This window comes from Carassius carassius, chromosome 40, assembly GCF_963082965.1.
Source record: "Carassius carassius chromosome 40, fCarCar2.1, whole genome shotgun sequence".
Lineage (NCBI taxonomy): Eukaryota > Metazoa > Chordata > Actinopteri > Cypriniformes > Cyprinidae > Carassius > Carassius carassius.
In genome coordinates, this window is record NC_081794.1 from 1,793,142 (window position 1) to 1,817,234 (window position 24,093).

Genomic DNA, 24,093 nt, shown 5'->3' on the forward strand with positions numbered 1-24,093 from the left:
GATCATTAATATTTTTTTAACAAAGATTCTTGTGCTCATCAAGGCTGTATTTATTTGATCAAAAATACAGAAAAAAACCCTGTTATTTTTATGAAATATTTTTTGCAACTTAAAATAACACTTTCTATCTTAATATACTTTAACATTTAATTTATTCCTGTGATGCAAAGCTGAATTTTCAGCATCATATCTCTAACCTTCTGAGTCCTTCATAAATAATTATAATATGCTGATTCATTATCAATGCAGACGATAGGATCCTGATGCTCATAAGACGGGAAAATGCACATAGTTTCAAAGCAGTTTTACAAAAAATAATGCTGTTCATGTTTATAATATCTTAATATCTTCACGTCACATAACAGATTAGAGCTGGCTGATAATATACAGTGCTGCTTGAAAGTTTGTGAACCTTTCTATATTTCTGCATAAATATGACCCAAAAGATCATCAGAGAACATGATGAAACATCTACAATAACAGAAATAAAGTGATAAACGCTCTTAGATCTTTAAATTAAATAAATGCATTGAGAATCAGTGCGATTAGTTGCTGAAATTGTATTTATCATGAGATTAACCAATAATAAGCATCACTATTTGTGCTTGAAACATGAAATCCTGCTAAGAAAGGCACCATGCAGACGGTTTTGTTTAACTTTTGTTTAACTGTCAAAGGCATCGGGAACCTTCAGATCCTCATCTGCTGCGTTTTAGTGCATCAATTCTTGAAGGATTTGTGCGCAACCACAGAGTAATTAATCATCGCATGCATAATGTCTTTATCATTGTGTATGATTCATCACTAATGTAAATGTAATTATAAATGGAATGCGGCTAAATATAATAGATGTCAATCTGTATGCTAATAATGTTTGGTCTGTTCTCAGTGTATGAGTGCAGAATGAGTTCCCATAGACAGACACAGAAAAATGAAAAGACGTGCTTGTGCATAATTCCCTGTTTTAAAGTCTGGCCATCCAAGTGACTGTAAGTGGCATACAGTAAAATATGCAGCTAAAACTAAATCAAAAGAGACTCTGTCAGTGCCCTGTGACTAAAAAAATTACCCCAACAAGAGTTCATTATTATGCTCAGTTTAAAACAGGTAGGCCATGCCATCATGTTTAATAAAAAATAAAGAAAAAGAAATCATTCTCCAGGAAGTGACATTATTTTGGCAGCACAAACATCAGGAAGTAATATCAATGTGTACTCGCTGGTTTGTTTCCCTAAAAAAAAACATTCAATACTGTTTGATCAAATTAGAGAAAACTGTATGATATCATGAAAAGTGTTCATATGTTAAGTTTGCATCTTAAGTAACATGCTTTTTTTTGGGGGGGGGGGGGGGGGGGGGTGCTGAATAATGGCGAAAACCCCTTTGAATGCATGTTTAATAAGATCAGGCACAAAAATTACTGTGTCCACGACTTTTTAGTGGTAATTATTTACTGTGCATCTTTAGTAAATCCTGACAGTACTTTTTTAATAACAAAAGATGGTTTGTGCTGGTGCAAGTTGTTATTAAAACTGACCCTAAGACTTTCCGCTCTGAATTAAAGGGACGGTACACTCAAAAATGACCAATATATTCCAAACCTGTAGAAGTTTCTTTCTTCCGCTGAACACAAACAAAGGTATTTTGAAAAATGTTTGGTTACCAAACAGCTGACGGTACCCATTGACTTTCAATACTGTCGAAGTCAATGGCTACCGTATGTTATTTTATGTTCAACAGAAGAAAGAAACTCACACAGGTTTGTAACAACAAGAGTGTGAATACATGTTGACAATTTTTTTTATTTTGGCTGTCCTGTCCCTTTAAGACCCTTTAAGGCCTTCATTTGTGGAAGCGTGAATTAAGACTTTTTAAGATCTTGGAAAAGTTGAGCTCAAAATGTAGAGTGTAACAGGATTTATTCTGATGGAGATGATTCAGTGTATGTTTGTTCCGCAGTTTTACTGAGAACATATTCACTCAGAACAGGGTAGAAAATAGCAGCAGCCTGTCCAACACACACACACACACACACACACACGTGGTCACATGCGGCGTCGATGACATCAGCATCAGCAGCGTGGAGACGAAGGCTGCCATGGCAACGGCCAGATCCTCATGAGAATAAAGCAAATGAAATAAGCGACTGAATGTGCCACTGGTCAGATGAGCGCTCAGGCAGATGCCACACTATTATTATTATTGATGAAACTAATAAAAGGGTGAAAGGTAAACACCAAACATTTACTCTTATGCAAAATGTGACAAAACTGGTCACTTGATTACATTTACGACATCAATAACGGCGATTCTAGGTACTGCTTTGCCGTTGACCTGTGACAATAAATAATACAGCGGTGGAGGCAGTTACCTGTGACTGCGGTAAACATTGAGGAGCAGGATGAGCACAGCGAGGGAATAACAGGCCGTGTATGGACCTCCGAACAGACGGGTCAGACCTCTGGTCCTGTGCTCCCATCTGGCCACCTGAAACATCAACATCAGACAAATCAGCATATTGTTTCTGAAGATCATGTGACACTGAAGACTGGCGTGATGATGCTGAAAATTCAATCAATTACTGTTTACAATCTATTCACGTAAAAAACAGCTATTTTAAATTGCAATAATAATTCACAGTTTTGCTGTTTTTTCTCTATGTTTGAGCAGAAAGTTTCTGAATGAATCGTGTGAATCAATGATTCAAAGGCACATTTGTAAAGTTAGAGGATCAGTGTTTGAACAAATTGAATGAATGAATGGCTCATAAAGACATTTGGTGCCATCTGTTGGAAGTTTTAGTTTCTTATTTTTTTTAAACAAAAAGGGGGAAAAATGTTAAAGGGATAGTTCAACCAAAAAAAAAAAAAATTATGTCATCATTTACTCTATCCTGAATGACCTGACTTCTTCTGTGGAACATAAACTTTGTTATGTGTAATAAATTTTACGTTGAATCAAAGAAAATATTTTGTTCTGAAGCTACTATTTTTAATGAATACTTAATACTGTCTCATTTACAACAGAAATAGCTTTAAATAATCTTTTGGGGTATTTTCACAGCCAAATGTAATTTGTAATTAATTTATTTAATAGACACATGTAATTAATTCGATTGAACATTTTCATTTAAATTAAAATTAATTAAAATTAATTTAAATTATACACATATGCTGCTACAATATAAAAATATACAAATTAAAAATTAGGTTTTTGTGTTTATATGGGAAATTGCATGGGTAAACCCGACATTAAATATATCTTAAAATACCTTGAATAATCGCTTGAATATTTTACAAAAAACTGATGCCATGAAACTTCAGCAAAACAGACAGAGTATTTTCTTCACATGCATCTCTCTGACAATAATTGAAGTGCCCTGACCTTACACAACCTGAGTCTCTTATCTTTCTTATATGCATAATACACAAACAGCAGCCTGTTTTCAGCTTTTAAATCATTAATGCATTTCTTCCACAAACCCTCATCTTGCCTGATCTCGTTCTCTCAGGCTTTGTTTGTAATGGCTCTCCTCTACTGTATGGATATTCATAGTCAGCTCTATTGTGGGCAGACAGTGACCTGTTGGCAAAGCAGCTCTTATCTGAATTAGAGCCCAACCTGTGGCTTGCTGAACTGCGTAATTAACGAGCAGAGAGGCTCAGTTCAGACCGGGTCACGGCACCACCACTACAGCAGATAAAATCGTTAAGAGTACTGCACAGCACCTAATTAACAACTTCTGAGAGGAGCATGAGGAGCCAGATGGTGGGTTTGTACTCAACACTTGTTTTGCTTTGCATATGTGCAGATCCTGCAGGTCAAACCAGGTGACTCAATCTGCTAATTGGGAACATTAAAGTTTTGACCGTTGCATGTTCTCAAATAGCTGCAATAATGTTGACACTCAGATTTCACAACATGGGAATAAATGAAGCAGAACGTGGAGTAAAATACCATTGTTGCCAAATAGAGCTCACCAGCAGCTGTAAATCAGCTCAAAGAGCTTACATCTCAACACATTTACTGAAATGCTTTTAATAATCTTGAATTTTCACCTGGAATGCACACACACACACACACACTCACACACACCTATATATAATGTCAGATGTTAATAATCTGCATTTATTTTATGTTGGATATTAAAAGTGAATATGAATATATCTATATATATATATATATATATTAGTATATTCGAACATCAATCAACAGATTTCAAGACCGAAAGCTCACGGCTGCATATTGTTGGTGGTGTTTTTACTATTTAATTAAATTATTAATAATATAATCGAGGAATTAATTCCATAAGACATTTCAAAACAAAATATATGAATTAATAGGCTATTGCAATATTTCTTAATTTTAAAAACATAGCAAAACAAAACATATGTAAAACTAAATATACACACTACATGTAAACGTGAACTACTATTAACTATTATCCGATCTAAATCCAGACTGAAAAGCGCTAAGATTTGGACGTGATTTTTGGACGAGAAACTGGTCGTTCTTTTCCCAACTGAATTACCATATCTGGACTCATGTGGACTTTCCAGAAACAGTTGCACAAATTGTTAGTTTCGTAATCAAGGCTTGGTGAGATTACGGTAACACTGTGCACGCCATCAAAATTATTTAATTACTACTTCTGAAGAATTTATGGATGGCTAATATGATTGTTAAATGGACTGAACGTCCTTTATATGGAAATGATGATATAAATCTGATGAAATTAAAGATGATTAGCATGGAGCATACAGTGTCCAGTCCTCATTAGAAGTCTATTATGCAGGCTGGCGCTCAAATAGTACAGAACAGAACATGCAGAGACGGCGCCATCATCGCCAACGTCTCAGGAAACCAGAGACTTCTGACCCGGTAAACATGAATGTGATGCCACATACTAATTACAGCAGTCAAATATCTTCCTTTTTAGTTTTCAGAGACAAAGACAAAATTTCTTTCCATTTTGGGTAAACAGTTGCAAAAAATAACTCCAAAAACAAACAAACAAAGAAAAAAACATAAAAGCGGCTCATATGAATTTATTTAGGTCTAAATTTAAGATGTTTTTGAATTGCATATACAATTTATCTATTTGTAATCTTGTAATCTAATTTCAAAACTAACTTAATGTGATGCATATTTGTCAGTCATTCATAAATTAAATGTAAGATTTTCATGTGATTTTATTATAAAAAAACTTGAATTTAAAAGTATGAACATGGTTAAAAAATGGCTATTAAAAATATATATTTTGTTAAAATCTATGATATTGAAACTAATTGGATTTCTTGATAAGTATATATATATATATTTAGTTTATAACGTCAAATGGATGGGAAATTTATATGTAATTTAATCTTATTTAATAAAAATGTAGAATTCTAAAAATAAGCTAATTGAAATCATCTCTAGAAATAAACTTGCAATTCTGGTCATAAAAGTGAAATTGCAAGAAAAAATAGAAATTTGAGATTAAAAATTGAAATTAACTTATTTTTTTGTTTCGTTTTTTAATTCTGTAGTGGAAACAAAGTAGAAATGTGATTTATATAATAAACTCTATAGTTACCTATAGTTTGTTTTCTTCTTCAAATTAAATTTCAAATTACCCTTTTATATTACCCTTTTATATTTTATTCTGTGTTGGAAACAAATATGAATCCTGAATTTTTAGTAATTTGAGTCATTTATATATAGCATTTATTTATTTATTTTTCAATAAAATGTAAGAATTGTGAGGGAAAAAAAGTGAGATTTGAAAGACAAAAAGTCAAAATTACAAAAAAAGCCATTTTGAAAATGACAAATACACTCACTTAGTCACACATATTCAATCGCTTGGTAACACAAATTGCTAATCAGCCAATCACATGGCAGCAACTTTAAGTGAATTTGAACGTGGAATGGTTGTTGCTGCCAAATGGTCTAGTCTGAGTATTTCAGAAACTACTGATCTACTGGGATATTTATCCAGTGAGTGGACTCACCAAAACTGGACAATAGAAGATTGGAAAAACATTGCCTGGTCTGATGAGTCTCGCTTTCTGCTGTGACATTCAGATAATAGGGTCAGAATTTGGCGTGAAGAAGATGAAAGCATGGATCTATCCTGTTTTGTCTCAATGGTTCAGGCTGGTGCTGGTGTAATGGTGTGGGGGATATTTTATTGGCACACCTTGGGCCACGGCCTACCTGAGCATTGTTTCTGACCATGTCCATCCCTTTAAGACTTCAGTGTACCCATCCTCTGATGGCTACTCCCAGAAGGATAACGCACCACATCACAAAGCTCAAATCATCTCAGACTGGTTTCTTGAACATTACAATGAGTTCACTGTATTAAATGGCCCCCACAGTCACCAGATCTCAACCCAATAGAGCATCTTTGGGATGTGGTGGAACGGGAGCTTCACATCATGGATGTGCAGCCGACAAATCTGCATCAACTGTGTGACGCTATCATGTCAATATGGACCCAAATCCATAATCAGGAATGTTTCCAACACCTTGTTGAATCTATGCCATGAAGAATTAAGGCAGTTCTGAAGACAAAAGCGGTCCAACCCAGTACTAGCAAGGAGTGCCTTTGGTTTGTTCGGATTATAAAATAAATTTAATAATTTATTAAATATCTTCATGGAACATGATCTTTATTTAATATCCTAATGATTTTTGGCATAAAATTAAAAACTATAATTTTGACCCATACAGTGTATTTTTGGCTATTGCTACAAATACACCCCAGAGACTTAAGACTGCTTTTGTGCTCCAGGATCACATTTATACCTCTCCTCACTAGACCTCAATGATCACGCCGAGTTTACAGCGTCTGCATACGATGTCGGAGATGAATATGAAAAGACATTGCAGGTAAAACACACACATTTGTCAAAGGTGGAGTGTACATACAGGCGTTCTGACACCTCTCATGAACTCAGTCCTCAAGTGACGCACGCACCATCAGCCTGCACTCTCTAATTACACTAAAAATATCCTTCATTAAAGTCTGCTTACGAGAGCTACTTACCATGACTCATAGCCAAAGCAACAAAGATTCACAAGACTTAAGAGTTTTTGTTAATTAAATTGTCCTGTAGCTCCAGAGAACCACAAGCCCCCATGCTGAAATATCAAATATGAACTAAACCACTTAGCATCCAATTAGGATTTACTAAAAATGGAAATGACATGGCAGCATTTAGTACATTATCAAGCGGGAGAAATGCTTTTGTGTCCATTTGCTGAATAAAACAACAACATGTGTCTGTTATACCAGACAATCGGTTGAGATAATAACAAAACATTACTGTGTTTCAGAGAAAAACATCTAGAAAGTTTCTCCTCGTACAGACTGAGATGATACGGCTTATGGATGTCTAGGGAGAACCAGCCATTTGATGAAAAGCCATTTAAAAAGCTGTGAAGTGTGTAAAACGGCTCTCTGAGGAGTTTCGCTCCGTGTTGTATCTGATTAAAGTGCTATTATTAACATTTTCAGGTCTGTGGCTTCAAGGGAAAGTATGCAATCAACTCAAAAACAAACAAGACCTGTAAATGCATTCAATTCATGATCGAATCAGATGTCAGTGTATTTCTTATAAGTCGATTGCAAATCCCATCATGCATCAAGGATTGCATCAACAGCTCAGCTCTTCATAAAACTGAAATAAGATTTATTATTTTGTATTTTAAAACCTAATTTATTTTGTTATATCTAGTTGTCAAAACAACATTTCTCATTTTAATTTAGTTCAAGTGGATGTTCTAACAGTAAAAAGAGAAAAACAAATAAACATTAAAAGAATAAAACAAATTACAAAACACCACTATAATAAAAATGAAGATTGAAAACATAAACATAATATAAGTATATAAATATATAAACGAACGCATAGCTAAATAAGCAAATTAATAAATAAAAGTAAATGAATAATTATATAAATGTATATCACTTAGATTTTTTCCTATATAATGCACACATATTTTTAAGTGTGACCAATTTATAACAAGTCTCCTCTCTGTCTTTTGTGAGCCACATCTCACCAATCCATCAATTTGTGTATTTCTCCTCCGTTCTCCTTTCATCCACTTTTCTCTGTTGTAGACGGATTTTGTGGCTCGCAGCGGGACTCATTCACAGCACCCGGTTCAGACTCATCAGGAGGGCGTCTCGGTCTCCAGAGCTCCATAAACACCCTAATGTAATATAACCCTGCTGTCTAATTGGACACACAGCATCTCCATTCATCTTCCCTGTTGCTTTATCCATCAAAGGCACCTCTGAAGCCTTTAGTAGGCGTTTTACAAAATTCCTGTAGCAAACACTACAAACTACTGAATTAATTTCACGCAGAGAGCAGTGTTTGATGGAAAAACACACGGATGCTTCTTGTGCTTTACAGGACTTTATCAGTGTTATTCCACGATAAATGAGATACTGCTATATTTTTTGCATTAATATGTTTACATTTACATTTATTCATTTAGCAGACGCTTTTATCCAAAGCGACTTACAGATGAAGACAGTGGAAGCAATCAAAAACAACAAAAAGAGTTGTATATATAAGTGTTATAACAAGTCTCAGTTAGGTTAACACAGTACACCTAGCATGGGATTTTAAATAATATAATAAATAAAAACAAAACAGATAGAATAGAAAAGAACAGAACAAGTTAATGTTAGAGGTCTTACATTATATATATATATATATATTAGTGTTGGGCGATATGGTCATTTTTCAGATCGTCATATCGTCAGCCCGTGAGATCGACGATACACGATATTATCGTGGATGGGTGGAGCTAGAGAGAGACTCTTTGTCCTTGTCAAATCATAACTATTGAGTGTTTTAAACCGCATAGGTGCGTGAGAGAGGCCTATGGAATCACCAATAATCGAAAAAATATACTTTCAAACATACTGATAAACTAACGTTAAATATAAAAATACAGTATTTAAAACAGCTAGTTCATACATAGTCGGACGCAACTGTCATATCGCACGTCCGTATCTGCGCACGGAAGTTATCAGTCTAAATGTTCTGCAAAATCAGTCAACGGTGAAAATTAATAGTAGATTTCATTTAGAGTCCAGCAGTTTAACACTACTATTGGGCATAAATGAACACGTTAAATATAAAGTATTTAAAACAGGTAAGTTCATATATTTGGAGTAAGTTGAGTTGAACGGATGCATCAGTCATACAGCGCTCCGGACCGCGCGCCTCATGACGAGTCTGACGCACCGCCACAGAAACAAGAATGAGATGCAGTCTAACATAACTGTGGCATTAAACTCAGTTAGTGAGGGCTCGTTTAATATATTACACATATAAAGGCCGTTCAGATTACTTTTTAAAGTGCAATGAAATACCTTTTATCTGCAGACCATGTACGTCTGTTTGTGGATGGAGACTTTGTAATGGCCGAAACTATGAATTTTGCATGCATCATATTATAGTGCAGTGTGCTTGAAAATAATAACTTTTATTATTTTGAACTTGCAGATTGAACTTATTATCCATAGTGGTTCTCACGTACTCCAAAGTCATCACCACATAGTGCGTGTTATAAGTTAAGTGATCAGTCTTTAAGAGAAGGACTACGTGAGAACCACTATGGATGATAAATTCGCTCTGCCGCCTTGTTAATTATTTTGTCTTTACTTTATTTGTGACGCCAGGAAAGAGTTAATCTCTCATGTTTGAGAAGAGCACGTTGCAGTGTAACAGCCATTAAATGTGTGGGACACCAACTCCTCGTTTTCGTTCTCTTTCATTTCATGCATTTATGAGTTATCCGAGTCAAAGCGGACAATTTCAGTGACTACAGGCTCTAATCCTCCTGCGCTCGCGCGCGCGCTCTGTGTGTGTGTGTGTGTGTGTGTGTGTGTGTGTGTGTGTGTGTGTGTGTGTGTGTGTGTGAAATGCGGTGCTGAAGTGAAATAACTGGGCAGTTCGATAGCCGAATTATAATAAGCAGCCTAATAAAAATAAAAATAATAGTTATTATTATTATGATCTAATACATTAATAGGAAAATGAGCCTAATATCGTCTTGATTATCGACAGAGAAATCTGATTATGTCGATATCTCTGACGATCGTCGATACACGATACTATCGCCTATCGGCACAACCCTAATATATATATATATATATATATATATATATATATATATATATATATATATATATATATATATATATATATGTATATATATATATATATATATACATACAGTACAGACCAAAAGTTTGGAAACATTACTATTTTTAATGTTTTTGAAAGAAGTTTCTTCTGCTCATCAAGCCTGCATTTATTTGATCAAAAATACAGAAAAAAATGTAATATTGTGAAATATTATTACAACTTAAAATAATCGTTTTCTATTTGAATATACTTTAAAAAAATAATTTATTCCTGTGATGCAAAGCTGAATTTTCAGCATCATTCCTTCATTCTTCAGTGTCACATGTAACATCAGTCTATCACATGATCATTTAGAAATCATTCTAATATTCTGATTTATTAGTGTTGAAACAGTTCTGCTGGCTAATATATTTGATCAATAAAAGGTTAAAAAGAACTGCATTTATTTAAAATAAAAATAAAAATTCTAATAATATATATTCTAATAATATATTTTCTTTACTATCACTTTTTATCAATTTAACACATCCTTGCTGAATAAAAGTATTGAAAAAAAAATTACTGACCCCAAATTACTGACCAGTAGTGTATATTGTTATTACAAAATATTTATATTTTAAAAACATAGCTTCTTTTTTTTCTTTTTTTTACTTTTTATTCATCAAAGTATCCTAAAAAAGTATCACACGTTCTGAAAAAATATTAAGCAGCAGAACTGTTTCCAACTTTGTAATAATATATCACAATATTAATTCTTTTTTGCTGTATTTTTGATCAAATAAATGCAGGCTTGATGAGCAGAAGAAACTTCTTTCAAAAACATTAAAAATAGTAATGTTTCCAAACTTTTGGTCTGTACTGTATATATATATATATACATACATACATACATACACACACACACACACACACACAAAATTGCATAATAAATGAAAAAATAGAATACAAAAAGATTAGAAAGGTAGTTTTTTTTTTTTTAAGAATAGAATTAGATTAGTGAGTGTTAAAGTTAGAGGGTCAAATAAAGATGGAAGAGATGTGTTTTAAGCCGATTCTTGAAGATGGTTAAGGACTCGGATTGAGTTGGGGAGGTCATTTCACCAGGAGGAACATTTAATTAAAAAATCCGTAAAAGTGACTTTGTGCTTCTTTGGGATGAACAATCAAGCGAAGTTCACTTGCAGAACACAAGCTTCTAGAGGCACATAAGTCTGAAGTAATGAATTTAGGTAAATGGGTGCAGAGCCAGTGGTAGTTTTGTAGGCAAACATCAATGCCTTGAATTTTATGCGAGCAGCTATTGGTAGCCAGTGCAAATTGATAAACAGAGGTGTGACATGTTTTCTTTTCGGCTCATTAAATATTAATCTTGCTGCCGTGTTCTGGATTAATTGTAAATGTTTGATATAGTTGGCTGGAAGACCTGCCAAGAGAGCATTGCAATAGTCCAGCCTGGACAGAACAAGAGCTTGAACAAGGAGTTGTGCAGCATGTTCCGAACGAAAGGGCTTGATCTTCTTGATGTTGAATAAAGCAAATCTGCAGGATCTGACAGTTTTAGCAATGTGGTCTGAGAAAGTCAGCTGATCATCAATCATAACGCCAAGGCTTCTAGCTGTTTTTGAAGGAGTTATGGTTGATGTGCCTAACTTGATGGTGAAATCGTGATGAAACAATGGGTTTGCTGGAATCACAAGCAGTTCTGTCTTGGCAAGGTTGAGTTGAAGGTGATGGTCCATCATCCAGCAAGATATGTCTGATAGACAAGCTGAGATGCGAATAGCTACCGTCGGATCATCAGGATGGAATGAGAGGTAGAGTTGAGTGTCATCAGCATAGCAGTGGTATGAAAAGCCATGTTTCTGAATGACAGAACCTAATGATGCCATGTAGACAAAGAAGAGAAGTGGTCCAAGAACTGAGCCCTGAGGCACCCCAGAAGTAGGGCTGTGATGGTATGGGATTTATTCTTACTGCGGTGATGAAGCAACTAGACTCGCGATTTGGCGGTTAACCCCCCCAACACACACAAACACACACAATCCCCCGGCGGCTGCGTCACACACTCAAGAACGCATGCAGCTTGTAATGGAAATGAATAATATGGAAATTAATAATTACAACGCAGTATTCTTTATTAACAAATACACAAATAACAGTTACAGTTATACTAAATGGTAAATATTAATAATTAACTAATGATTAGGCTAAAGTTAAACTTTCTTCTTAATAATTATAAAGCAGTATTCTATTATAAACTAATAAACAAATTAAGATTTATATTAAATTGTAGCTAAATATTAATAGTTAACTATATAGGCTAAACATGAACAACCTTTTTTAAAGTGCAAAATAACAAAACAAAAAGTGAACAAGTGTTTGTCTGTTGGGCCGCTAAAGTGAATCGTGCTGCTGCTTTTATTTTTCCGTCTTCATGTTGCGTGACAGGAAAACCAACATGTTAACCTTGTCAGGTTTCAGCGAGGATCTTAACGGGGTGACGATGTTGCCAGCCGCACTGAATACACGCTCCGATGGAGTGCTCGTAGCACATATAGACATATATTTTCTTGCCACTTTTGACAGAAGAGGGAATCAAGTCTGATTTTCCCGCCACCAGGCAAGCGGATCAGAGTGCAGATCGAGTGCTTCCTCCTGCAAATACCTTGTGACTTCAGTGTCTGCAAGGATTATTTTTGGAACCGGATTGGAGGATTGTGCTCTTCTCATTCCAAGCAGGTCCGCAAGATTCTTTTTTTTTTTTGGAGGAGAAGATGGCGCACTTTCTCCTTCTCCCTTTCCAGCCGCAGCGGCACTCATTGCAGCTTCTCCATCCCCGATATCACGCCGTTCTTCGGGCATTGCCAGCATCTCCTCCAGGAGCGCATCTTTAACGTCATCGCGTGGGTTGATGTCCTTGTGTCTTTGGTCAATGAATGAGGCCTTTGTCAATAGTTTCTGTGTTGCAGGTGCACTATATTTGTCTTTCAAGAGTCCAACCATTTTTTTTTTCAGGTTGCGCGTCAACTCCGTATCGTCATCAGTTGGGAGCAAAAGATCCTCAGTTAATAACTGTAGGACTGGTTTAACAGAGGACGCTGTAACGGTCTTCTCAGAAGACAGCACATCTGTAAAATCCGCAACCTTCTTCAGCGCTGCATTAATGGATTCGAGGACTTCGATGTCCTGCCACGTCGGTATCAAATGTTGGCTGCGCTGGTCATCCATCAAAACCCGCCTAATGGCTGGGACTTGCTCAAGAACGCGCGCAACCATTTTCTGCTTAGTGCCCCACCTGGTAGGACAATCCTGTGAAAACATTTAAAACACAATTGTAATCCCCAATTAGGCTATGTTTTTTGTCCTGTGCAATAAAATATATTTTTTTTATACACCGTGCCACTGTCTCCTTTTCGCGACCAGTGCAATGTTCACATCAATCTGTATTTTGTAGCCTATGCCCTATAGTCCTATATATGATGCTATTATCCTTATTTTCCATTTCTTTATTTTTTATTTAATGTGTAGGCTATTTTTTCTATCTGTTGTGTTTTATATTACGGAGCACCGCACATTACATGCAGGAAAAAATAGGCTAAATCGTAGGCTACGTTTAGCATGTCGAAAGAACAAAGTAAATTGTCCGCACGATTTTGCAAATCGAGGGAACGAAATAGTAAATTGTGCGCATTATTTATAAATCGAGGGAACGAATTAGTAGCCTAAATCGTGCTCCCAATCAGAGCATTGATTGGCGTTTCCATAAGTTTTGCCCAGTTATTTACAGTAGGCTATTTTATATTGTTTTATAAATTTCGTTTCGTATTCGCTTTGATAATGTATAATTATTACATCATAAACATATTAACAATAATATGAAATAACATTTATATAACTTTTTTCGATATCGTTTCATATTCGCTTTGAAAAATTATAATTATTATAAAAATTAACAATAATATGAAATAACATTTATTTATATAACTTTTTTTTTCGATATCGTTTTGTATTCGCTTTGAAAAATTATAATTATTACATCATAAACATATTAACAATAATATGAATTAACATTTATTTATAGATTACTTTTTTTAATATCTTTTGAGTTTAATATGAATTATACAGCAGGTTTTGTCATCGTTTGCAACCCTTTATTATGTAGAATAAATTGTTCAAAGTTTCAACATGTTGCGTTTGGATGAGTGCGTTTATATCCACGGACTGTTACCTGAAAAACAACCTCTAAAGAAAGTAGAATCGAAGTTTAGCACAACTCACCAGAACTAAGCAGTGTTGGGGCAGGTTGTGCTCGACTTGCTCTCTCTGGAGCTTTTTCTTCTGCCAGCTCTGGGAGAAAGCCGTCACCAAATTTCTGCAGACACCCATGGCTCGGGCAGTGCGGTCCTTTTCTGACTTCATCGAATTGATGACGGCTAAATGTAGATTATGGCCAAAGCAACTTAGCCATGTCCAGCCAAGCTTTCGGACCGCAGCCACAATATTTGCTCCATTGTCCGTTGTAATACAGACCAGTTTCCTCTCGTCCAGGGACCACTCTTGGAAGGAGGACCTGAGGGCTTCCGCCAGGTTGTCACCCGTGTGGCTTTCTGGCGTGAACACAGTCTCCAGGCACTTCGATTTTAGTTCCCAGTTTGCGCTGAGATAATGTATGGTCAGGCTCATGTATGGCATCATGTTTACGCTTGACCACATATCAGTTGTCACAAAGAAATAATCAACGAATTTTAAGTCCTGTATTATGCCTTCCTTCACTGACAGATACTTTTCAGGGATCGCTGTTTGAGAAAAGTACTTTCGGTCAGGAAGTACATATTGCTTATCAAATGTATGTAGTATGGCTTTGAACGCTGGCTTCTCAACGGTACGGAATGGCACCATTTCTTCAACCAGGTAATGAGTCACGCAATCAGTAAGCGCTCGCCACTGATTACTGCCTCTTTGGTACTTCGCACCTCTCGCAAAGGCCTCGGAGACTCCCAACTGTCGCTGCTGGCCTGAGGTTGTAGCTAAGGTTGGTGTGCTGCTGGTGCTCCCAAGTCCGGCAAACGCCACAGGATGGTTAATTCTCAGATGTGATCTTAAATTAGTTGTATTTCCTCGCGAGACGGATAGTTTTGTGCGACAAATACGGCATACTGCCTTGTCCAAGTTCACCGGCTCTCCCTTGTCATCTGACTCAAAGCCAAAGTGTGCCCAAATAGGCGACACAGTATTGGGTTTAGACACTAAATTTGTGGCCATTTTTTTTTAATAATGTCAGCTAGCGCTGTCAACAGTTATTGCCTATACCATATGAAGTGATAGCTACTGGTAGGCCTACTTGCAATTAAAATCTAACTAACTCCAACTGTTTAAGTTACGCTATTGTCTTTTATGCCCGTGTTTGTGTGTATTTAATTTAACATTATCTGTAAACATTACTGTGGCGAGTGGGGCGGGGCCGAGGGACGTGGGAACAAGGAGTGAGGCCGGCAATGATTGGGCAAATCAGTGGCACCTGCGGCCCACCGCCGGTCTCGAGTCCCACGTAGGAGATGGAAGGATATAAAACTGGAGCGACGACAGTGAAGGACGAGAGAGGACCAGGCCTGGGCTTTTAGTTGTGTTTTGGTTTTTATTTTGTGCGCATCAGTCGTCCGTGAGGGGCTGGTGCGCTGTTTTGTGTTTATTTTGAATTATTAAAGTTTCATGTTGATTGTCCGCCGGTTCCCGCCTCCTTCTTGCCGACGATTACAAAGGGTGTAATGCATTACAGTGGTGCCGAAGACTGGGAGAAGGAGGGACGCGCTGCTGAAGATCCCTCGCTGCTGAAGATCCCTCACCGCTGTGGTGAATCCGCGGTGGCATCGAGCTGGCGAGGAGGATGCCGCCATGGACGCTCGAGGCGGTGGGCTGGAGCGAGTTGCCGGGGACGGGCAAGCTCGCTGCCGGCCGCCCGCGATGTGGAGGGACGGCTGCCGTCCGTGAGGGAGCGGAGGAGTCGGCGCCGTTCGCCAGGGGGCCGCAGGTGCCACTGATTTGCCCAATCATTGCCGGCCTCACTCCTTGTTCCCACGTCCCTCGGTCCCTCGGCCCTGCCCCACTCGCCACAGTTACAAGTATTGAAACATGGCTAGCAGTTAATTAAAAATCAGACACACACAAAAAAAATCCCCCATATGTTTAATGGACTGTCCCTCCCTTGCGCAGGATGCAGGCTTTTTCCCCAGAAGCCCTTGAACATAGGACTCGCGGAAAAAGTAAATTATTAGCAAAGATGAATGTATTTATAGCTCATATCACACACCATATGCAGTCCTGTAACTTTCAGAAAAAAAAAAAAAAAATCATGTGCGGTGATGACCTCACACCGCGGTAGGCATCTCATTAATGCGGTATTGCGGTGATGCGGTTATCGTCACACCCCTACCCAGAAGTTAGATGTTGTGACTTGGACACCTCACCTCTCCAAGATACTTTGAAGGACCTATCTGATAGGTAAGACTCAAACCACTGAAGTGTGGTTCCTAAGATCGCTTAGCCAGTTGGGTTGATAGGAGGATCTGGTGGTTAACCGTGTCAAAAGCAGCAGGCAGATCCAGTGAGATAAGTATTGAAGATTTGGATTCCGCTCTTGCCAGTCTTAGAGCTTCAACAACTGAGAGCAAGGCAGTCTCAGTTGAATGTCCACTTCTGAAGCCAGATTGGTTGCTGTTAAGGAGGTTGTTCTGTGTGAGAAATGTAGAGACTTGGTTGAACACAGCTCGTTCAAGTGTTTTTGAAATGAAAGGAAGAAGGGAAACTGGTCTGTAGTTCTCTAAAATAGATGGGTTGAGGGTGGGTTTCTTAAGTAGTGGAGTTATACGAGCCTGTCTAAATGATGAGGGAAAAACACCAGTGTGGAGTTATACGAGCCTGTCTAAATGATGAGGGAGAAACACCAGTGTGGATGTGTTTATGATGTGAGTGAGTGTAGGTATAACTGCAGGAGAAATGGCTTGAAGGAGATGAGATGGAACAGGATCAAGCGGGCAAGTAGTAGGGTGATTAGAAAGGATGAGTTTTGAGACTTCTGCCTCAGAGAGTGAAGAGAAGGATGTAAATGAGTGTATGTTTGCTGATGATATGAGCTTGACTGATTGTGGTGTGGAGAATTGTGCACTTATGTTTTTAATTTTATTAATGAAAAACGTGGCAAAGTCGTCAGCTATTAGCGATGAAGCAGGAGGGGGAGGAGGACAAAGAATTGAGGAAAATGTTTTAAAAAGCATGCGAGAGTTAGACGAATTGTTAATTTTGTTATGGTAGCATGTCAATTTAGCAGTGGAGACATTAGCAGAGAAGGAAGATAGGATAGAGCTGAAGATCTTTGCCCGAACCCGATGGGACCCGACGGGTTCGGGCTTAATTTATATCATCTTACGCGGGCTCGGGCCGGGCTCGGGCCGGGCTCGGGCTTTCGCTCCGGTTTGCGAGGTAAACGAGCAGTCATGTGATGTGTTTTGATTAGCGCGAGAAAGATGCGAAAATGGATGCTGAGTAGGTGTGACGGAGGCTTGCCTCTGGAGATTACGTTTTGGTTGCACCAGCAACTAAAGCAAAGTCTGAAGTGTGGAAAAGTTTTGACCATGTTTATAATGAGAATAATTAGTGAATAATGACGCACCATCAGTGAGCGCAGAAACGCGCTGAAGCCATCTACAGTGGATTCAATCATTTTCTCCACAGAAACATGTAGGCTTAGCCTAATCTCTGTGAGTAGGTTTTTCAAATGATAACTAAATATTCATTGAGTCTTAAATGCATAATGTGGACAGAGTATATACGTTAATGTTGGCATTATTCTTTTATTAAATGTCAGCTGCTAGTGGAGAAGCAAATCCGGCGGAGCCTTTATCTTAATTTCATTATTGTCGAATACCCATCTTAATTTAAAATTTATCTTAATTTAATTTGTTAAAAAAAGACTCGTTTTTATTGGTGCGTTGGTCTATTTATAGGCTAAATGAGCCTATGTCTATTTAGAGTGCTGATGTAACGATGTTTTATTTCCTTATTCCAAGTGGTCAAGTCTACATTAGTTATGAATAAATTATGTTAAAACATGTATAAATGACTCATTCTTGACAAGGCAAAAGAGCTGTGTGTGTGTGCACATCTGAATAATGTTGGGCTGTAAACGGGTTCGGGCTTTTAAAAAGCTGTCAATCAAAATGTACTTGTCGGGTTCGGGCCTATATTAGGGGTGTAACGGTTCACAAAACTCACGGTTCGGTTCGATACAATACACTGGTGTCACGGTTCGGTTCGGTACGGTTCGGTACGTTTTAGATACAGCAAAAAGAAAAAATTGGCAGATAAATTTCCTTGATTTTTAAAAAATGTTTTATTTATTAAAACTAACAAAGTATGTTTTTTTTTTACATTGAACAATGATGGAGCTATTCTTTACCCATCTTCTATGGTGTTTTCTTAGCAGCATACTGTATAAAACAAAAACAGCTCCTTATGAAAAAAAAATGAAAATGTTATATTAGTTATGAACAATTACAAAGATGTAACTTTTTATATGGAACTCTATAACTCTTTATATTGAGTGTGTTTTTACTCAATTGGTTCTCTATAGGGCTTATGTTTTTTGGAACAAAGCAGGAATTACGGTCTGTCTGAAATGGGCTCGTGAAGGAATATTGTAACGGGGCTCAATTACAATAAGCATGTTCTTAAAACCTAGGCGCTCGCTCAATCAGTACGCGCTGAAGGCTCGTTGCAAAATGGCTTATGCGTTTAACAGACCAGAAATAGAAGATCCTCCAATAACCAACAGGTCTGGTGTTTGGGTGCACTTTGGATTCCCTGTAAGCTATAATGGTGATGATAGAATGAATGGTAAATAGTAAGGTCTCATATCCGCGGCTATAACGTAAATGTAGCCTACCAATCGCCGTGGTGATGTCTTTTGCCCTGTTTGAATCCGTTGGAAATGTCTGTCTAAATGCTGCGGGGATAGTTTGTTGCGTGTATGTTTCTCCTTTTTTTCGTCTTTTCCCAGATACTGACACACTAAGGTGATGTCGGCGTAAATGAGTTGACATGTTTCAAGTATTCCCGCTGGTGTTTTTTTTTTTTTTGTATTCCCGCTGCTGTACCCTAGATGAGACATATCGTTGTTTTTTTTATCCACCACTCTCTTGCCATCACCATTATAGCTTACAGGGAATCCAAAGTGCACCCAAACACCAGACCTGTTGGTTATTGGAGGATCTTCTATTTCTGGTCTGTTAAACGCATTGGCCATTTTGCAACGAGCCTTCAGTGTGTATTACTGAGTGAGCGAGCGCCTGACTGAGTAGCCTAACATAAACATATAAGTTGGTGTTTTTTTCTTCTTCGGGGGTGTCAGGGGCGTTGCCTGTTACGTCGTTTGGGTTATTGGGCTACCTTGTTGAACGCATATCATTATATTTCCCAATTTCTTTTTTTTCCAAATATAATTAATTAGTCCAACGAACCGTTCGGTCCATAATGCGTACCGCGTACCGAACCGAAAGCCTCGTACCGAACGGTGCAATACGAATACGCGTATCGTTACACCCCGTTATGTATATATCGTTATGTATATATATATATATATATATATTTTTTTTTTTTTTAATTTCTATATAATATTTAATAAATATTTTTATTACGTTTTAGTTATTTTAGTACAATAAATTAAATGAAAAATGTTGCCTTGGCATATAGATTATTTTTTATAAATACATGTACTTATAGATTATAAATATTATTAATATTATAAATATTTATATTTATATACACACATATATATATATATATATACATATATTATCACTATTTAAATGTACTAGGGTTTACATACCTAAAGTACATACTATAATAATTGATTTACCTTTTACTAACCATTTACTAATGCATATATGTAATCACATATATAGACAGATGAAAATGTTGGTATTTTTCTTTTTTTTGGGGGGGGGGGTCTTGAACCACATTATTTAAAAAAAAAAACATCTTGAGGAATTTTTACAATGTCAAATGAATTATGCATTCTTCACAAGATGAAGCCAAAAAGTATGTGCATTTTCTGACGTGCATGCTTTTTAGATTAAGAAGTGTCTGAGAAGTGCATGAATCATTTTTTTACTGTGCGTTTCAGCAAACGGAGCATTTTTTCATATTGTGATCAGAATCAGACTGAATTTGCTGATAAATCATATCATGTGATGCCAAAAGTGAGCAGAATGACACACACACACACTTACATACACACACACACACACACACACACACACCCTCACTTTCACATTTTATATACTTTATTTGATTCCACATTACAAGTCAAATCTCATTAGGAATCAAACTTTTCGACTGATCCAACAGATTAAAGCAAATCCGCACATTGTTATGGATAATACTAGGGATGTGCACGGATAGTCGAACATTCGAATATTCGTTCTGCTCTAATTATTCGATAAATAAAAATTATATTCGAATTTCGCAAAAAAAAAAAAAAAAAAAAGTTCACAATAAAACCTAATTTGGTCACTTTCTGTGATTCTCCACGGCATATTTGAAGGTGTATGCAAGCAAAAAATAATTAATGAATGATTAAGGGGCCATTCACATATTGCGTGGAAAAGGCTATGCGCTCCGCTTTCTCCTTTTTTCCAAAGCGCTCGGGCAGAAGCGCTCCTGAGGCGACGCGTTCTCTCCATGAAGACGCGGAAATTTCGGTAAAGGATAAATGGATTTGCAGCACAAAAAAATCGCTTTCAGTAGCTCTGCTACAAAATTTATTTCAAAATGGCAATTCATATACAGCTATGACGCGCCTGGAAATAACGGGACCGCGTCGCACCGCGTGCGCATCGCGACCGCGTCGCTTCCATTATGAGCGCGCATACCGCGCGCCTACATTGGAAATAACGAACTTGAGCATGCAAAAGACGCGATATGTGAATGCCCCCCTAAGAGCTGGTTTCTCGATGAAAACATGAGAGAAGTAAGAAAAGAAATTTTTTTTTGAACATTATCGGATCATTTCCCTTGATGCGAGTGGTGCTGATGCAGCCGCCGTCACCAACGATGAAGAAGATGCAATGCCCACTCGTCGGAAAAGGCAGAGCCAGTTCTCCAGCGATGATTACAGAGAGTCCAGCCGAGACGAGTGGGAACAGTTCTTGCTGGAGCCATGTATTCCACCAGATGAGGATCCCATTCAGTGGTGAAACGAAAACACGAAGCGCTTCACAAAACATATTCGCTTAGCACACCGTTATTTGTGAGTCCCGCCAACGTCTGTGCCGTCAGAGCGCGTTTTCTCCGCGGCCGGCCTTATTGTTAACAGACTAAGGAGCCGACTTTCCTCCGATCATGTTTACATGCCCGTGTTTATTAACAAGAACATTTGAAACAATAGAAAAAAAGAAAAAAAGATTTGCTGACAGTTTAAAAGTTAAGTGTAAGCTACATTCTGTACAATAGCCTAATTGCTGCAGGCTGCTTTACGTTTTTTCTTTGTTCACTTTTTTTTTTTTTTTTGCTTTTAATCTGTACTTTTGTTTGTTTGCACGCATTGTTAAAGGTTTTCAGCTACAAAACACGATGTGTAATTTTCAAGCTTATTGTAAGCTTGTTCGAAATGACAAAAACAAATGTTGCTGAAAAATAACGTCTGACTCATTAAACTTTAAATTTAAATAAACGAATATTCGAATATTCGTTTTTTTGTGAGCTCAAATATTCGAATGTGATATTTGTGGAAAACGCCCATCCCTAGATAATACATTTCTATACAGCAAACATTGCCTTTTCAAGATAAACATGCTTCCTATAATCGCTGAGATTGAACAGTTCTTGCCAACTGTTTAGACCTTATTTTAGATAGCCCCCCAATGCAAAGTCCACGGATCACCAGCCTGTGTACATGACCTAGACTACCACACACCAGCTCACACACACACACACACACACACACACACACACACACACACACACACACACACACACACACACACACACACACACACTGTACATGACCTAGACTACCAAACACCAGCACTATAAACTGGCATCTGTACCCAAGGCTCTCAATGGTAGATATCAACGATTAATATTTTAAAGTCTTAGAGCAGTAAGAGTCCTCCATAAACAAGTCAAATTCACATGACACCTCAAATAGTGTAACTGTTCTGCCATTCTGAGAGATGTTAATGATATGTGGTATATTAGCAGTTCCTAGAAAAGTGTTTGCAGGTGAGTTGAACCATTCAGACTGTACAGTAGTGTGTTTAAAGATCTGCTCATCAGCCACGCAGGGGATCTGAGCACCAATGAGCTCCACAAGTCAATCATGTCTAGTCCTTTAACAGATGAACAGCTGTTCATGATGTGGGCTGCTGACTCCAGCTGTTGGGGAGGGTCATGCATCAGGCAGGGGGCGAATGTGTGGAGGGAAACCACAGAGATAGCTTGTATTTTGTAGGAAGAATCTGTAAACGTGCTTTTACACAGAAAGTGAGGATCTCCTCACTGATGGTGGCATTGCTGTAAATGGTGTGTGATACAGAGTGGTCCGCGCAGGCCAGTTTTGCCAACTTTTTAGATTGGACCAGTACTCCATACTCTGGGCTCTTTGAATAGACAAGAGAGTCTGCCTTGATGTTCCAGACTGGAGCAGGTCAACAATGTTGTTATGGTGCAGCCTGGCCTCCATGATGACAGACTGGTCCTCTACGACTGCATCGGAGACCTCTACAGGTTGGTAGTGTGAGGTCCACTTCAGTTCAGTCCCTGTCCTCCAGCACAGGTCGTTTAAGTCTGGCCAGTCTGACGACACACCAAACCCTGTGCCCATCCATCCAGCTTTCCATTGGTCTTTCTTTTAAAGCCCAGGAAGCTGTCTTCCCCACCTCATGCGTGTGGCACCTTCCGTCCTTCGCCCCATGCTGACATCATCACAGTTTAGCATGTTGATAAGGTGAGAATGTCTTGTGGCTATGTTCTCCCACATCTTTTCTGGAAGATAAAACCAGAATGTGTGTTGAGACAAAGCCATTTCCTAACCACGTTTATGGTTTTGTTGTCCATTTCACGCAATACTTTTTGTGGGATATGGACATTTGCAAAAAGATGCTGATTTTAGAAAAAGCTATGTCTCTTATTGCTTGCACCTTTAGAGTAACTGAAAGAGGTTATGCATCAAGGAGATCCAGTCTTGTCATAAACTGATGTGCCATGTCAGAAACTTGCAAACTCCATTCTCCAGCAATGTTAAACATGTGACCCAGATAGCTGCAGGTCTCATGTCTAGTATACGCTCTGAGAGGGGTTGGTTGGCCCTTGATCGATACCAAAGGTTACCACCGCTTCTCCTCTCATAGAAAACTGCACATTTACTGTGCTTTACTTGTAGGCCAGATCATGTCAGGATGATTTTAATCACGCCTTCATCTCGGGATACGACGGCCATATCATCAGCATAACCCTGGACTGGGTTCGGTGACAGGACGTGGGGCGGGGCTTGTGTACAAAGCCATTTTAGCCATTGATTTATTGCTATGATAATGTTTACAGCCCTCCATGGACAGCCAGTTTTGATTCCTACCTCAAGTGGTATTGGTCTGGCGAGGTCTTTTCCACAGATCACTTGGAGGTAGGAGTCAAAATATACATCTTTTATTACGTCTACACAGATCTTAGGGAGCTGTATCTCTTCCAATGTGTCAATCATGACTCTATGAGGCAGTGTGCCAAAGGCATCTCTGAAGTCTTGGAAGACAATGTATATCTTAGCAGACTCCTGCTTAAAATCGCCAAGCGCAGTTTTTGAGCAAAAAACATGCTGATTCATACCATCTGGTACATTATCTTTCTTCGGTATTCCATGAATGAGTGCTCCCTTCCATGAACT

The 24,093-nt window shown here is 37.9% G+C and overlaps 1 protein-coding gene across 2 annotated transcripts in view; it reads right to left on the reverse strand.

Moving 5' to 3' along the window:
• Nucleotides 1-24,093, reverse strand: part of pemt (phosphatidylethanolamine N-methyltransferase) — a 66,552-nt gene that overhangs the window by 24,615 nt on the left and 17,844 nt on the right. For both annotated transcript variants that reach the window (XM_059531659.1, XM_059531658.1), the window contains exon 3: nt 2,372-2,487. In XM_059531659.1, the coding sequence (XP_059387642.1) occupies nt 2,372-2,487 (116 nt within the window). The remainder of the gene's footprint in view (nt 1-2,371; nt 2,488-24,093) is intronic.